The sequence below is a fragment of the Anomaloglossus baeobatrachus genome, chromosome 5 (assembly GCF_048569485.1).
Source record: "Anomaloglossus baeobatrachus isolate aAnoBae1 chromosome 5, aAnoBae1.hap1, whole genome shotgun sequence".
Classification (NCBI taxonomy): domain Eukaryota; kingdom Metazoa; phylum Chordata; class Amphibia; order Anura; family Aromobatidae; genus Anomaloglossus; species Anomaloglossus baeobatrachus.
Window position 1 is genome coordinate 511160212 of NC_134357.1, and position 17506 is coordinate 511177717.

At 39.9% G+C, this 17506-nt stretch overlaps 2 protein-coding genes across 2 annotated transcripts in view; both read left to right on the forward strand.

The window, feature by feature from the left end:
* Window positions 1-16039, forward strand: part of LOC142312005 (uncharacterized) — a 128642-nt gene extending 112603 nt beyond the window's left edge. The window contains exon 8 of the mRNA XM_075350880.1: window positions 12927-16039. Within this exon, the coding sequence (XP_075206995.1) occupies window positions 12927-13949 (1023 nt within the window). The 3' untranslated portion in view covers window positions 13950-16039. The remainder of the gene's footprint in view (window positions 1-12926) is intronic.
* The window catches only part of LOC142311975 (uncharacterized), a 452821-nt gene that overhangs the window by 130530 nt on the left and 304785 nt on the right, over window positions 1-17506 (forward strand). The window lies entirely within an intron of this gene.

Here is a 17506-nt window from a genome sequence, read left to right on the forward strand (position 1 = left end):
TTTTTATGCTTCCATCCCTGTAGGTCATGTCGTACACCTCAAGAAAACCTATGAGAACTTGGAATTGGTTCTTCGTAAACTTAAATATGAAGAGGCGGGCAACAAGCTGGGTATACTAAATACCCTTGGTTTCTGTGTCTATGGGACAATTGAGATCAACAAAATCACTGGACCAAGAAGAGTTGGCAGCCTAGGGTGCTCACAGATGGTGAAAAAAATGTCCTCCGAGAAACTTTGTTACCTCCCCTTGAAGTTCTTCTACTACCTCTCCACATAAAATTGGGATTGATAAAGCAATTTGTAAAATCACTTTCAAGAGATGGAGAATGCTTCAAATACTTGATCACCAAGTTTCCAGGCCTCTCGAAGGCAAAACTGAAGGAAGGTGTGCTTGTCAGACCAGACATTAGAAGGCTTATAGATGATAAAGAGTTTATCCATACCATGACAGATCCTCAAAACAAAGAGTGGATTGCATTTAACTAAGTCATAGAGAAATGTTTAGGCAATAACAAAGATCCTGACTACAAAAAGATGGTTGGATGAATTCTGAGGCTATGTGCCCACGGGATAACAGCCAGGACTAAAACTTAACTTTTAATAATTCAGATAAAATTGTCAATATTACATAGTGCAGTAAAAATTGCCAAATGGCTATAAGTTGAAATGGTCTCACCCAGATGTTCTCCAGGGACAGATGGACACACCGATCAGGGTTGGTCATAGGCGGAAAAAGCCGGGGTAAAGCATTGGGAGATGGTAAGATATAAACCCTGTCGTGCCCCGTGCCAATGCTTCCGCCCTGACAAGGGCAGCGCCCAAATGAGCTGTCTGCCCCACAACCAAATAAAGAAAAAGCATTCTGGGAGAACGCTTTTTCTTTATTTGGTTGTGGGGCAGACAGCTCATTTGGGCGCTGCCCTTGTCAGGGCGGAAGCATTGGCACGGGGCACGACAGGGTTTATATCTTACCATCTCCCAATGCTTTACCCCGGCTTTTTCCGCCTATGACCAACCCTGATCGGTGTGTCCATCTGTCCCTGGAGAACATCTGGGTGAGACCATTTCAACTTATAGCCATTTGGCAATTTTTACTGCACTATGTAATATTGACAATTTTATCTGAATTATTAAAAGTTTTCATAGGTGCGGATTTTGTTGCGGTTTTTTTAATTTTTTTTTTTTTTTAATTCAATTGAATAGGCAAAATCCGCACGAAAATCCGCAACAATAATTGACATGCTGCAGATTTTTCCGCACGAAAATCTGCACGATTTCCGCTGCGAAAAAATCCGCAGCGTGGGCACAACATTTCCCAAATGCCATAGAAATGGCTGGGGAGTAGCTGTGCTGCAGATTTCTGGAAAATCCGCGGCTTTTCCGCAGCGTGGGCACATAGCCTTAAAGCATTTCAAGCTTTATGTTGCCTGATGAGTTTGAAAGTGCATTTCTTCCATTGCAACCTTGACAACTTTCTGAACAACTTGACAACTGAAAATTTGGGAGCTGTGAGTGAAGAGCCAGGTGAATGATTCCACCAGGACATTAACCCCTTCACAACTGAGGATGTAATGGTACGTCCTAAATCATGAAGGGGTGAGCCAGCGGCGATACCCACACATGTCTGTTAATTTGTACAGCATATATGTGTGCCTCACAGGCGCAGGTGGATCCACGATCCACCCTTGCCTGTTAACCCCTTAAATTACGCCATCAAAATGTGATCGTGCAATTTAAATGACTACGGTGGGGAATGCACACTTATCTGCAGCCATCAGAGGCCCCGTGACGCAATCACAGGGAGCCAATGGTTGCCGTGGTGTAGTACAGGATCGTATGATGACTCCTGTCGCTATCATGATATAGTTACTGTTACAGCCGGCAGAGCACTGGCTGTAACAAGAACAGACTATTTCTGCTGACCAGAGCAATGCTGCTCTGATCAGGAGAAAATTAATGAGCGATCAGACTGTTGATCACTAGGGGGACTAGTAAAATAAAAAAAAAATTAAAAATTTTAAAAATAAAAAAACTTAAAATATCAAATTCATTCCGTTATTCTGCTTCCTGCCGCTTTAGGCCGCCCCCATCGCTAATTTCCATAGCTGTGGACGCCGCCCAGTGCTCCAGAGGTCCCCGCGCATGCCCATTGCCTATCTCTTGTGGATGAGCACTGTGCCCAGTGTCACCGCTGGTGACGTGTGCGCAGGCTTTAGATTATGGGCGGTGCTGTGATTCTCATTACCAAGTAACCGCCCATAATCACGTGACTGCGCCTTCCCCCTCTGCCTCTTTCGTTCTGCGCAAGCGCGGGCCTGCTGACCACACGTTACCTCTTTTCCATCTTGCCCTGAGGCAGGAAATAGATGGGAGGAGCGCGGAGCAGGACACCACCGATCAGGAGTAGACGTGGCGTCCACAGCTATGGAAATGAGCGATGGGGGATGGCCTAAAGCGGAAGGAGGCAGAATAACGGACACCAGGCAGCCCGCCCCCGTGTACCATTTACAGTATCTGCATACAAAACGGTACCACTTTATAAAGTCTTTATTTTGGTCAGAAAGGGGGCACAAGAACAACAGGAACATTGCTAGAATGCAGCCCAGGAGCTGCAGAGGGGGAATCTTTTATGTTTAGTGCAAAATTTCTGCTGACAGGTTCCCTTTAAGAGTAAATCCAAGAAAGTATTCTAGTACGGTCCTTCGAGGTATAATAGTAAAATCTCTGTCTTTATTCCAATTATTAAAAAACAGGAGACATGCAGCATGACCTGATTAGCGTCTCAGAACAACGCGTTTCGACTATGTCTTATTTATCTTCTGAGTTCCAACTAAACCACCCTCCTAATAAGGAGGTACTAACCCACCATTAATCACCTCACCTGTGTATGTTGGCAAGGCATGGGTTAAATACTAGTTAAAAACAAACATGGAAAAATACATATTAAATTTCAAATTAATATAACTGTTATACAAACATTGTTATCTATAATGTATTAATCCCATCTATATAGAAAATTGCACTAGTTAAATAGCTATAATGAAATAAACAATTTATATCTATTATTTATATATAATATTTAATCTTTTCTAAATAATCCACAAGGCTTGAAGGGTTTTCAACTGATGAAATGGAAAAGGTACAAACCCTCACGAGGTGGAGATCACAGAAGGAAACTCCTTAATAGAGAAACCTTCTGGATTTTCACCTTGGAATCACGCCAACCTTGTGGGTTGAATAATTTTTCAGGACTTAATTCTTCATTATTGATGAGTTGAATAATTTGATTATATCTGATAAGTCGTATTTCATGGATAAAATTTCAGGTGTGGATTATTTACAAAAGATGAAATATTATATATTATATATAAATAATGGATATAAATTGTTCATTTCATTATATCTATTTAACTAGTGCAATTTTTATATAGATGGGATTAACACATTATAGATAACAATTTTGTATAACGGTTATTTTAATTTGAAATTTATGATATGTATTTTTCCATGCCTATTTTTCCATGTCTATCTTTCCATGTCTGTTTTTAATGTTTGTTTTTTAACTAGTATTTACCCAGCCCTTCCCAACATACACAGGTGAGGTGATTAATGGTGGGTTAGCACCTCCTTATTAGGAGGGGGGGTTGGTTGGAACTCAGATCACGAATAAGATGTATTGTCGAAATGCGTTGTTCTGAGACGCTAATCATGTCATGCTGCATGTCTTCTGTTTTTTAATAATTGGAATAAGGAGAGAGATTTTACCATTATACCTTGAAGTACCGTGCTGGAATACTTTCTTCGATTTGCTTATTTTATTGGCTGCCTTAGCCTTGCCGTGCACAGTTCGCTGAACGAGGAGGAAAGACTTCAGCAGTCGGTGAGCTGAATCTTTATATTTATGTCAACCATAAAAGTGTTTTTTCTTCACAGTGTGCATCGCCGTTCTACACTTCCAACCCCAGAAACATTACATCAGCAGTTTAAATGGTAGCAGCAATTTTTGTAACTTGTGGCACACATTTTTTAGACCATTCCGTGCACCAGCAGAACAGAGTATAAGTCTGACAAATAGTGAATGACTGGAGAGGATGGTGCTAGAGTATCTAGAGCTCAATATCGAAGCCATCAGCGGGGAATTGAACCCTTTTGCATTTTGGTCTTCAAAAAATGGAAAAGTGGCCTGAGCTTGCCAGCTATGCCTTGGAGGTTTTTGCCATGCCCGACAGCCAGCATTCTCTCAGAACGTGTTTTCAGCGCTGCTGGTGGAATCCTGATGGATAAGCACATCTAGCTGTTCCCTGAAACTGTAGAATACCTAACTTTCATCAAGATGACCAACTCATGGATCTCCAATGACTTTTCTACCCCAGTCCCAAACTGTGCAGACTAGGTGATGGTGTAGTTTTCAGTTTGCTGCATTGATCTCGCATCTTTGTTGTGGCTGCTGTTTCTAGTGCTGCTGATGTTACTAACAAGTGCCTTGGTGGTGCAACAATCAAACAGTGTGTCCACTGCTATGACTTTTACAATTTGGCTTTTTTATATATGTATAAAACACCTAATATTCCTCTTATTCCTCCTCTTTTTTGCTTCCTCCTGAGTCATGACGACCAGCCCCTTGTGGTGCATGTCCCATACCTGACTGCAGCGCTAAGACACTATGGGTACTGTGGGCCAATTGATGCCACTGCCTTGCTCTCTGCCTACAATTTTTGGAAATATGGAGATTCCAAGATAGGTCTCCAAGTTGTATCTTATCTGTAGTGGCAGGGTTCTCTGAGCAATAGACCTACACCTGTCACTCATCCATCCACCCACTTTTTGATTTGAAAGTTGTAAATGCTAGACCAGACCCTGTGGTGACTGCAGCGCTAAGATACTATGGATACTGTGGGCCAATTGATGCCACTGTCCTGCTGTCTGCCTCTAATTTTTGGAAATGTAGAGACTCCAATATGGGTCTCCAAGTTGTATCTTGTCTGTAGTGACAGGATTCTCATAGCAACAAACCTACACCTGTCACTCATTCAGGGGTCATTCCGTGTCAAGTGGACCAGTTTTAAAAATCGTCCCCACTCGACGTTCTCCGATTTTGCTGAAAATTTATAAGGATGTACATGTATGTTTGAAAAGAGGTTCTGTAAATTTTTAGGGCCAGATCTCAAATATATTGGGCACTGTTGACCTTTCACTGGAGGCCCCCCCCCCAAGCCTGCGGCTTCAGCTAAGAGGATTTTGCAAACTTTGGCACATAGCCATTAGAGTTCTATACTGGCTATGATGCTGAAATTTGGCATACTAGCTCAACTTTTGCTGCTAAACGCGATAAAATTATTACCGGCTATGACAAAACAATATTTCGGCCGCAATTTTGTGTCAAAGTAGCTTGCAAAACGCCTCGCATAAAATTTATGCCAAACTTTGCCCATATATAACTCAAGACCAAAAACCAATAGGAACTGGTGCTTTACCCTGTACAACAAACATCTTCATGACTTTGCATTGCTGCAATATCACGGTCAAAGCATATGTATTTGTGGAAATATTCACACCCACATATGATGAAAAACTTAAAAAAAACGAATTTTACCTATTTTTAGGTCAAATTTCCCAAAAAGGGTCCCCCTAAAATATATTAATTCTGTTATCATTTGAAAGAGCACATTTTTCTCTACAAGGATCATTGGGGTTTTTTTTGGAGTCTCTCCATTTAAGAAAAGAAAAATGCCACTGAACATGGTGTTATTTATTAATACGCAATGAATGGTAATTGCACTATTCAAACCCTTGCGTTGGTCCATGGTGGTTATACCACAACCAATTCACTAAGAATTGGTCTTATAATCCTATTAAGAATTGTAATAATGCTGTCTTTCGAGAATTGGCAGCCCCATCGCCTAGGAGCCATGGCCGATAGCCGTGCAAGGCAAGTCGCGGGTGGTCTCTTTATCGCAGGTTCCAGAGCCTGAGGGTGGGTGTCTTTCCCTAGGATCCCAAGCCTAATATTGGGTATCTTTTGTTGGTTCCCAAGCCATAATGTTCAGTCTAAGTAAGTGTTCTGGAATTGTTGCTGAATTTGCAACATAATGGGTTCAGAGAAGCTGTATTGTCGGCCCATTGCTGTTGCAGCTGGTGCTGGAATTATTGCAATGATCGACTGCTCGGGAATCCAGCATGTATCATTTCTCACAGGCCAGTGAAAGAAGCTAGCTGGTCCATGAGGATGCATAAAATGTATTAATGCATCATGGTCGTCGACTGAAATTTCAGAAATATTTCCAATCCACCAGTTCCTATCGTAAATGCAGGCAATGTATTGCCCTGGCTGGAGGTTTGCAATTGGCACAAAAGGCATTTCTGATCTGACAGATCCATCTACATGGGCAATGAAAGATGAAGGGTCATTTGACACCCTTGAAATGCGAATCTTTTTGTCATCAATTGGCACAAACTGGTGATTTTCTCTTGTTCCAGCAATTGTATGTCCATCTTTGAACCTTTCCTCTTGAACTACCCGTATTTCGTCAATTTTTTCTTTTGGAACAAAAAAAAACTTGATTCTATGCAGTTGCTCGTTGCAAAAGCTGAATAAATCCACCGGGGTCAGTATTTGGTTTTCAGTTGGGCGTTGAAGACTGGCACGAGCTGCCAACCTCTTTGCTGTCCCTCCAATCCCATCACAGGGCGACTTTCTATGACTGGTACTAAAAAAATTCCATTCAGCGCTGATATTGAAATCAGCATTGTGGTGGCACAAGTTGAGAAAATTTTTGAAATTTTTGTACTGGGCTGCAGATCCATCACTGAAGTAGTGGATATGATGAATCCCATTGATGAGAGTCTTGAGATACTCCACAATTACTGTTAAGAAAGTGTGGACTGCAACAAGGGTGTCAAATGACCCTTCATCTTTCATTGCAAATTCAGCAACAATTCCAGACCACTTACTTAGACTGAACATTATGGCTTGGGAACCAACAAAAGATACCCAATATTAGGCTTGGGATCCTAGGCAAAGACACCCACCCTCAGGCTTTGGAACCTGCGATAAAGAGACCACCCGCGACTTGCCTTGCACGGCTATCGGCCATGGCTCCTAGGCGATGGGGCTGCCAATTCTCGAAAGACAGCATTATTACAATTTTTAATAGGATTATAATACCAATTCTTAGGGAATTGGTTGTATAACCACCATGGACCAACGCAAGGGTTTGAATAGTGCAGTTAGCATTCATTGCGTATTAATAAATAACACCATGTTCAGTGGCATTTTTCTTTTCTTAAATGGAGAGACTCCAAAAACCCCCCCAATGATCCTTGTAGAGAAAAATGTGCTCTTTCAAATGATAACAGAATTAATATATTTTAGGGGGACCCTTTTTGGGAAATTTGACCTAAAAATAGGTAAAATTCGTTTTTTTTAAGTTTTTCATCATATGTGGGTGTGAATATTTCCACAAATACATATGCTTTGACCGTGATATTGCAGCAATGCAAAGTCATGAAGATCAGGAATGTAAGAGAGATTCCAGGGCACTACTTAGCATATAGCCAGCCAATCCATCCAATATAGGAGAAAGTCTCGTATTCAGAGGCTAGAGGCAAATACTGGGGTGCTTATATCCAGAGGTAGCAAATAACGCAGTGTGGAAGTAGAAAAATATAACACTCACCAGATCACTTTGCTGTGCAGGATCCTGTTTATTAAACAGCGGAGGTTACATGTGCGGAGGGGGCTGGTGGGGAGAGGGAGTGAACGCCGTGGCAGTCTGCCACGGCGTTCACTCCCTCTCCCCACCAGCCCCTTCCGCACATGTAACCTCCGCTGTTTAATAAACAGGATCCTGCACAGCAAAGTGATCTGGGGAGTGCTATATTTTTCTACTTCCACACAAAGTCATGAAGATGTTTGTTGTACAGGGTAAAGCACCAGTTCCTATTGGTTTTTGGTCTTGAGTTATATATGGGCAAAGTTTGGCATAAATTTTATGCGAGGCGTTTTGCAAGCTACTTTGACACAAAATTGCGGCCGAAATATTGTTTTGTCATAGCCGGTAATAATTGTATCGCGTTTAGCAGCAACAGTTGAGCTAGTATGCCAAATTTCAGCATCATAGCCAGTATAGAACTCTAATGGCTATGTGCCAAAGTTTGCAAAATCCTCTTAGCTGAAGCCGCAGGCTTGGGGGGGGCCTCCAGTGAAAGGTCAACAGTGCCCAATATATTTGAGATCTGGCCCTAAAAATTTACAGAACCTCTTTTCAAACATACATGTACATCCTTATAAATTTTCAGCAAAATCGGAGAACGTCAAGTGGGGACCACTGGTCCACTTGACACGGAATGACCCTCATCACCTCTTCATTTGAAAGCTGTAAACGCTGGGCTAGACCTTGTGTCATGTATGACCCATGCTTTACTGCAGCGCTAAGATACTATGGTTACTGTGGGCCAATTGATGACACTGTCCTGCTGTCTGCCACTAATTTTTGGAAATGTGGAGACTCCAAGATGGGTCTCCAAGTTGTATCTTGTCTGCAGTGGCAGGGGTTTCAGAGCAATAAGCCTACTTGTGGCACTTGTCCAACAGTGTGACTTCACCTTAAAATGGTTTGAATGGTTTAAAGCTGTTGTTTATGTCTTTTTGGGGACTTCTATTGAATTCATTGAGTTTTGATATGTTTCGTCGAACCAATCGGTGAACGCTGGTGAATTCGACAAACACAAACCAAACATCGGGAGGATCCCTCATCTCTAGTCATAGCCTTTGTTCTGTGATTTTTGTGTCCTGTTGCTAGTTTTCTGATATTCTGATCTTTTGTGGATTTGACCTTAGATACTGAATATATCCATCGATTTTGTCTAGCCCCTTTGTCTTGATCCACTATTCTCCTGATATTCTGACCTCAGACTGTGACCTGATTATTTATTTTTTTCCCTTTGTTTATGAGAGCCCCATTGGTATCTGACTCCTGCCCCTTTGACTCTCCTGGCTCACGACTTGTCCGTGAGTAGTGATTCAGCGTTACAAACATGGAGATTTTTTTTTTTAAAACAGATGTCAATAGACTTAAAATGATATATGAAATTTTGCAAACACCTCAGAATTTTCCATATTTTTGCATAAATTTGGCCTAAATTACATCAGATTTTCACACACATCCTAAAAAATAGATAAAAAGAACCAAATCAAACAAATGTGGAAAAATTATTAGACTGTCATTCTTTTAATAATTATTATGTCTAAGGCCCACTTCACACGTCCGTGAAAATCACGTACGTGTTTCACGGACGTGTCAAAGGTGCGTTTTCCCCTCCGTGAGCCGTGTTTATGGCACTACGCGTGTTCTCCATGTGTTATCCGTGTGACACCCATGATGCCGAAGAAAACGTTGACATGTCTACGTGTGGAACACACGGACACGCGTATGCTCCATGCGTACACGCGTATGCTCCACACGTACACACGTTCCATGGCAAAACACGCACGTGTGCGCAGACCCATTGATTTTAATGGGTCTGCATGTGCCTGTGTCTCCGGTACGTGCAGGAACGGACCGAACACGTACCGGAGACACATGCTTGTGAAGGGGGCCTAAGAGTGGCAAAAGTATGTGAAGCCTTAGGATTAGCCAATAATTTGAGATTCAAATTAAGAGTCTGGTGTTTTAAGCCAATGGGATCACAATCAAGTAATAAGTGAGCAACCTGTTTTTCTAAAATATGCATTATAATTTGTTACTTCCACAAACTTGTAAAGATGTCATGGCACAAACATATGAGATTACTGAGTAACTGGTCGACCATCAAAGATCACTGCAAGAGCAAGACATATAATAGTCTGTTAGGCCACAAAGGAACCCAAGGCAGATTCTAAGGAACTAAAGGTCTTTCTCACATTCACAATTATTAATATTCATATGCGCACCATTATTCTGACCTTTAGAAACAATGCAAGGGAAAAGCTAGTGCTCGTCAAAAAGAACATTGCTGCCCATCTGCAATTTACTAAAGATCACCTAGACAAGCCAGAAGGCTATTGAAACAATGTTTTGGGGGACAGGTGAGACCAAAATGCAGCTTTTTGGTTTAAATGACAAGCATTGTGTGTAAAGCATGGGCAACCTCATACCAGCTGTGCACCATGGTGGTGGTACTATCATTATTTGGGTCTGTTTACCTGCATTTGGGTCAGGATGGCTAGTCATTATTGATGGAACAAAGATTTATGAATTTTACAAGCAAATTGTAAAGTAAAATGTGCTTTAACGCTAGAACTGCTAATAATCTGACATTCCTTGAACAGTGGGAAAGGGTAATTTTTGAACCTCCTAAGAAATGAACTAAAAACTTCCAAATTGGAATTCAATTTTAATCACCTTTTTTCACATTGTCTTTCTATTGACAAAATTGACTAAAGACATTTTTTACACAAAATGTGCACTTTTATTGTACGTTTCTAAGAGACAGCTTTGTGGTACTTCTCACAGATATCACGTGTCTTATTGCCTTTAAATAAAGCAATTTGGTATTCTTACTTTTTCTTCGATGGTCCTGCTACTGCAGCTTCCTCTTCTTGACACTATCATTCATCTTGCTCTTTGCTTCTCTTCAGTTCATTAGCCAATTGAAGAATTATTTTCTTTCTTTCTATCTTTTTCTTCTGTACCTGATTGGCCCAGACACTGATTGCCACAAAATCCAAAATGTTGTAAAAGATATGCATCGGCCATCTCCTACATGAAGCCATAGTGGTGTATTTTTGAGTCATTTGATCAACCACGTCCACTCCATACTTTGTGGAGTTATATAAGGTTACAGTTTCTGGTTTCTTCTTTCCTTCTTTGCTCACTGGTATCCAGTGTACTAAGAAGAGTGACATTCTTTTTTTTCTTCCCTCGGTACACAGTCAAGGTGCATTGTGCATTTCCAGTTGGCTGGAAGATGGTGACAGAGTACATGCTAATCAACAGGGATTTGATGACTACTCTTGTTTGTTATCCCCAGCAATGATGTTTTATTCTCTTGGAACTTCTTGACAAGCTGAAGCAATGAAAAGAAGTTGTCTGTCATCACGTTCCTTCCTTTAGAAATGGCTCCACGAGACGGAGAACAATGTACTTTCCCAGTGGTTGCTAGTTCAGATGGGTAAAGTCTTTCCCGAGGTATGGGAAAGCATTGTAGACATATTTAGTTTCATTTGCAGCAATATATAATTTGAGTCTATATTTAACTAACTTGTTTGCTATAAGTTATGTAAATTTGCATCTTGTTTTGCCTGCAAGTAATTGTTCATCAATGGATATGCTTTCATCTGAGCGGTAACAATGAAGACAGTTTTCCACTAACTTTTCTCAAATTTCAGAGACAAGTGCGAACTTGTCAGTTGACAGTTGTGTTGTACTGGTTGATCCCTCAGCAAAACTGAGGAAATCTGTCCCTCTGCATCATGCCTTTGATTAATTTGGGCCCCAATAATGTGATCATAGATCATCCATAAAGGTATTCTTTGCACAAAAAGAACCCCGGGCATACATGATGCCAATCATTGTTTCCAACTCCTTGAGTGACAAAATCCATTTGTTGTTTAGTTCCTTCCGATCATTTGACTCAGTCTTTTCATGAGACAAAGCATTAATTCTTCAAAAAACAGACGGATTGCACTTATGACAGAATCATAAAATGGGTGATAGGCGATAGGCATTTGTAGTAGTAGGACCTCCTCGCTATTTAGGACATTCACTGTAGATCTCCTTCCATACAATAATGAGTTGTCATCTACGAAATCCCATTCAGTTCCATCTTTTGCAACCATCTTCACAGATCAGGCATTTGGCTGAGCCTGCTGAGATGGTTGATGCAAAGATTGTGGTAGATCAGGATTCAAATTCATTTCTGCAGACAACTCCTTACTTGTTCTTTCATAAAAATCAGTTTTTGCCGCGGTGTGTTGTTGGTGCGTTTTTTGGGACAAAAACGCTGCATCTTTGTGGTTAAAAAAAGATGCCGCGTGTGAACATACCGTTAGATCTGCCACACCAAAATCAATATACCTGCTGTCTGAAACCTCATACAGTAACAGTCAAAGGAGAAATTTCACTGGGGTCAAATTGAACCTTCCCGCTGTTCTAAGAATATTACATGAAACATCATGAAAAAAAATAAATATATTGTAGATTGTAATACATACAGTATTATAAAGAGAACAACAAATAAATAAAAGTCACAGTACTTGAAGAAAACTAGTAGAAAACTCAATAAACTTTTAAAGAAAAAAATAAGGCAAGGGGTCATTATGACTCCTTCCGCAGTTCTAGTGTTAAACTATAATACACAGCCGTACACTTTATCCAAAGTGATGACTTATGGGATCAATATGCTCCTCCAATGTGCTTTGCTCCATCCTTGTACCCGCAAGAGAGTGTACGTAGAGAGCTGGAATCACCTAATAAAACTAATTACAGGCCCGTTTCTGAGTTTTCACAGATATCTTGAAATGATTAGTGATGAGAGGCTACAATGAGTCGTGAGAATTTGAAAAACATAACCTATCAATCCATCTATTGTAGTCTACTGTCTTACTCTATTAATAATTGAATTGTATTACAGTTTATATGGAAATGTTATAAACTATATAATATTTTATATATTAATATAATTTCAATACAGTAATAAAATCAATTTTATTTTTGGCAGGTGACTGTATCAGGAGTTCAGAAGGACATCTGATATTCTCAGATTTTGCAACAGATCTATATGAAGAACATGAGATACCAGATTTACCTCAAGCCAATGTCTTTTCTTATGGTTCCTCAAAGACAAATATGCAAATTAAAAGTCTCAGAAAGGCTGTTGAACATAAAATGGCTTACATAAAGGATAAACCATTTTTATGTTCAGAATGTGGGCAATGTTTTAATCAGAAATCACATCTGATTAGACATCAGAGAATTCACACAGGAGAGAAGCCATTTTTTTGTACAGAATGTGGGAAATGTTTTTCAGCTAAATCACATCTTGTTCAGCATCAGAGAATTCACACAGGAGAGAAGCCATTTTCTTGTTCAGAATGTGGGAAATGTTTTTGTAGGAAAGATGAACTTGTTCCACATCAGAGAATTCACACAGGCGAGAAGCCATTTTTGTGTTTAGAATGTGGGAAATCTTGTTCTACGAAATCACATCTTGTTCACCATCAGAAAATTCACACGGGGGAGAAGCCATTTTCTTGTTCAGAATGTGGGAAATGTTTTTCTAGGAAATATGAACTTGTTTCTCATGAAAGAATTCACACAGGGGCTAATCCATTTTTGTGTTTAGAATGTGGGAAATATTTTTCTACAAAATCAATTCTTGTTGAACATAAGAAAGTTCACACAGGGGAGAAGCCATTTTCTTGTTCAGAATGTGGAAAATATTTTTCTAGGAAGTCAAATCTTGTTCAACATCAAAAAAACCACACAGGGGAGAAGCCATTTTCTTGTTTAGAATGTGGGAAATGTTTTTCTACAAAAGCTGAAATTGTTAATCATCAGAGAATTCACACAGGGGAGAAGCCATTTCATTGTTCAGAATGTGGTAAATGTTTTTCTACTAAATCACAACTTGTTCAACACCGGACAATTCACACAAGAGAGAAGCCATTTTCTTGTTCAGAATGTGGGAAATGTTTTTCTACTAAATCAATACTTGTTATACATCAGAGAACTCACACAAGGGAGAAGCCATTTTCTTGTTCAGAATGTGGGAAATGTTTTTCTACTAAATCACATCTTGTTCAACATCAGATAACACACACAGGGGAGAAGCCATTTTCCTGTTCAAAATGTGGGAAATGTTTTACACGAAAATCACATCTTGCTAGACATCATATGATTCATGAAGGAAAAGCAAGGCATTTTCATGCTCCGACTGTGGAAAACATTTTAAACAAAAATCAGTTTTAACATTGAATCAGTGAATTGACACAGGGAAGAGGCTATATTCGTGTTCAGATTGCGGTTAATGTTTTTTTTGTGAATTATCATCTTTAACATCAGAGATCTTATACAGGGAAGAAGCCATTTTCATGTTTCAAGTGTAGAAACTGTGATACAGAGAAATAGTCTTGCTAGACATCTGCTAGCTCACACAAGGCAGAAACCTTTTTCATGTTGAGAATGTTTTAAAGAAAAATTGGATCTTGTAATTCATCAGAAAACTCACACAAAGGAGAAGCCATTTTCATGTTCAAACTGAGGAATGTTTTAGTCAGAAAACAAATCTTTTTATACATTAAAGAACGCACATAGGGAAGTAGCTACTTTAATTTTAGAATTGTTTTCTATACAAAGTATAAAAAAATGGAAGTTATGGTAAAGTGAAGTATCTATGGGAAAATGATTTAGGACACGAAATCAATAATAGAACATGTATACAATTCCCAATGACCACTTGTTATTGAAAATTAATTAGTATCCAAATATACCTATATATGAACAATGTATATAGTATATGTTACATTTGTATAACTGCAGCTCATAAAGATTGTTGGTGATCCTTACTTCCATCGTGTTTGACATCGATCATACACAGATGTTATAACATGATTAGGACAGTTGCTAAGATAACCATCCAATGTCCAACTTGTGTCAACTAATTTATAAGGTACCTGATAATTTGCTAAGATCAGGGGAGAGCATAGAAATTATGGGGTCCCAAAGCTAAAGTCTAAGTTGGTAACTCTTTTTATCCACTTGCCCCTAATTAAAATTAGTCTGGTCATGAAACGTATAATTCACAAATTTTGAAAACAGAGACGAGACAAGTGTTTTGTGACAAGTACACAAACGTAATGATGTCCCTTAGTGTCCTACCCACCATGAAAAACCTTCCATGGTGTCCACACAGTAAGACATTTCCGGAATGGTTCTCCACAAAGTATGATGTCCTCAAAGATGCCTGCACACAGTATGTTATCACTACACATTTTATCCCTACCGTAACCACCACATGCACAGTATAATGCCCCATTAGTGCATTTCCTTGCGCAATATAATTTCTCCTCATAGTGCCCCACAACGATTATGATGCACTCACAGTGTCCTCAATACAGCATGAGGTCACCATCTTCCCCCTAATACAGTATGATGCCTCAAGTGTGTCCGCCATTGGGCTCCCCAAAACAGTATATTTCACCCACTGTGCCTCCAAACACTGGATGAGGCACACAGCGCTCCCTGGTACAATTTGGTGTCCCTCTATCAAATGCAAAAAAATGCACAGAGAATAGAAAAAAAATCACCAGACTTGTTTCTATGCTGTGCTGCTCAAGTCTGTACGGTTTGTGGACTTAGGCTCCACAGAGAAGGTATAATAATCACGGCTTCAGCTCTAGAACTGATATGCAGCTGCTGAATGGTGGAGCAATGAGCAGACATTGCAGGCACAGTATGCTAGTGGATAAGGGTCAAATAGTTGTCTTGATAACTGTCCAATCATGTACAGTAGAGTCTCACAAAGTCGGATGTCAGATCAAATGGATCAGAGAAACATTGGACAATCTATGTTCAAACTTGTTACCAATGATTACCAGAGGAGCAGGGGATCAGCAAAAAAGACCTAATTGGAAATGGAAGAATTGATTCACAGGACTTCGGTCCATCAGTCTCATCTATAATTAGTGACCATTGGACGGGAGCCCTGTGAATCTCCTCACCTCTCTGCATTTCAGGCTCCTCTTTATTAGCTGTGCTGGCTTGATCTCACCCACACAATGTCACGAAGGCCTGAAAATTAAAAAGAGGAGTTAGGAATGTTGGGCGGTAAATAGATTCTCAGAGCTCCCATCAACAGTCACAGATTAAAGTGCTGGCTGAATTTTATACTTCCATTTCTATTTGGTAATACTTTGTCGATCCCTTGCGCCTCTACTGTTGAGCATTTTAATCATGTCCAGTGTGTGTTTTTTTTACTGTATGTGGTTTTAATATCCATATAATCAACTATATCCCATACTAAAAAAAGGTTTGTGCAGGGAGGAAGGAAGAGGAGTGCAGCACAACCATCCGGTAAGTATAAAATCCAAAATTTATTTCAAACCATTAAAAGGTAATCATATATTAAGTGAGTTTAAATCTGACGCGTTTTTGGCAGTGTAGTGTAGTGCCCTTATTTATAGTGCCATACTATGAATAAGGGCACTACACTGCCAGAAATATGTCAGTTTAATGGATTGAAATAAATGGATTGAAATAAATTTTGGATTTTATTCTTACCGGATGGTTGTGCTGCACTCCTCTTCCTTCTTTCCTACATTTGTCTGCTGTATTGCACCATCGTTGGACAGGAACATTTTTTTCCCAACACCTTCAATTGTGGAACTTATTATTTTTACAAAATCTGTTGATTAAAATGAACTTTGTTCATGGGAAACCCCTTTAACAATATGTTTGGTATCTTTGATATATTCTGGCCGCAAGAGCTGAAGGAGAGAATTCACGCTTTGGCATACGTTCTCTTTTAAAGAACCAATTCCCGCCACAATAGGTCTCGTCGGTGATGAGAATTGATTCTTATGTAATTTGGATAAAGAATGGAAAACAGGTAATGTTAGAGAAATTATTTCTTGAGGCACTGATTCATCTGAAGCAAGCAGATTTTTTTTCTTGCAGCTAGAAGACAAGGGCAAGGTCAAGCTGTTGTCTGACAAAAAGACATCACAAGGCCTTTTTATACCCTTAGAATACAATGGAGAGACACAAATATACACTGACAGGAAAATGGTAACAATGTTTTGAACTTTTGACTTTAAGGCTCCATATCTCACTAAGCACTACAGCTTTGAGCATGAGACTACTTTCATTTTAGGGCCGTTTCACACATCCGGCATTTCGCCGGATGCTGGATGCGGCACGCATGCAGTACAGTAGATTAATTTACAGTGGAAGCGCAACACCATGTGGACAAATTCGGTTGTGCATGAAGCACACAACCGCATGGTGTCGCGCTTCCACTGTAAATGAATCTACTGTACTGCATGCGTGCCGGATCTGGCATCCAGCGAAATGCCGAATGTGTGAAACGGCCCTTATAGATAACACTATGAAACATGATTTTTGTTTCCAGGGATTAATTTGAATTTTCAGACCTCATGCAAGCCCATTTTGCTTCACCAGTCTCAACCAATGCAACATAGTTTTCAGCTTTATGATTTCCAAAGGAAGCCTGTAACTATATTAACAAAACTGATTCATGCTTCTTTCTCTTTTCTTTTGAGGAGTTTGGGAAACTCTTGACACTCTATAACTTTCTTGATTAGAGAGCCAACATAAAACGCCAGCTTTAACTTTTGCTTCTGAAAGCTCTTGGAAGAGATCTTGTAGATACTTCAATGGCACTGATTCCTTGTCCAAAGCTGTGACATTTTGATTCATGAGGCCCAGTTTGATGTGGAAAGGTGGCATTAGTACCTTTTGAGACTCTACAAGTGGCTCTCATTTACTGTTGTTCCCCACGGAAACTC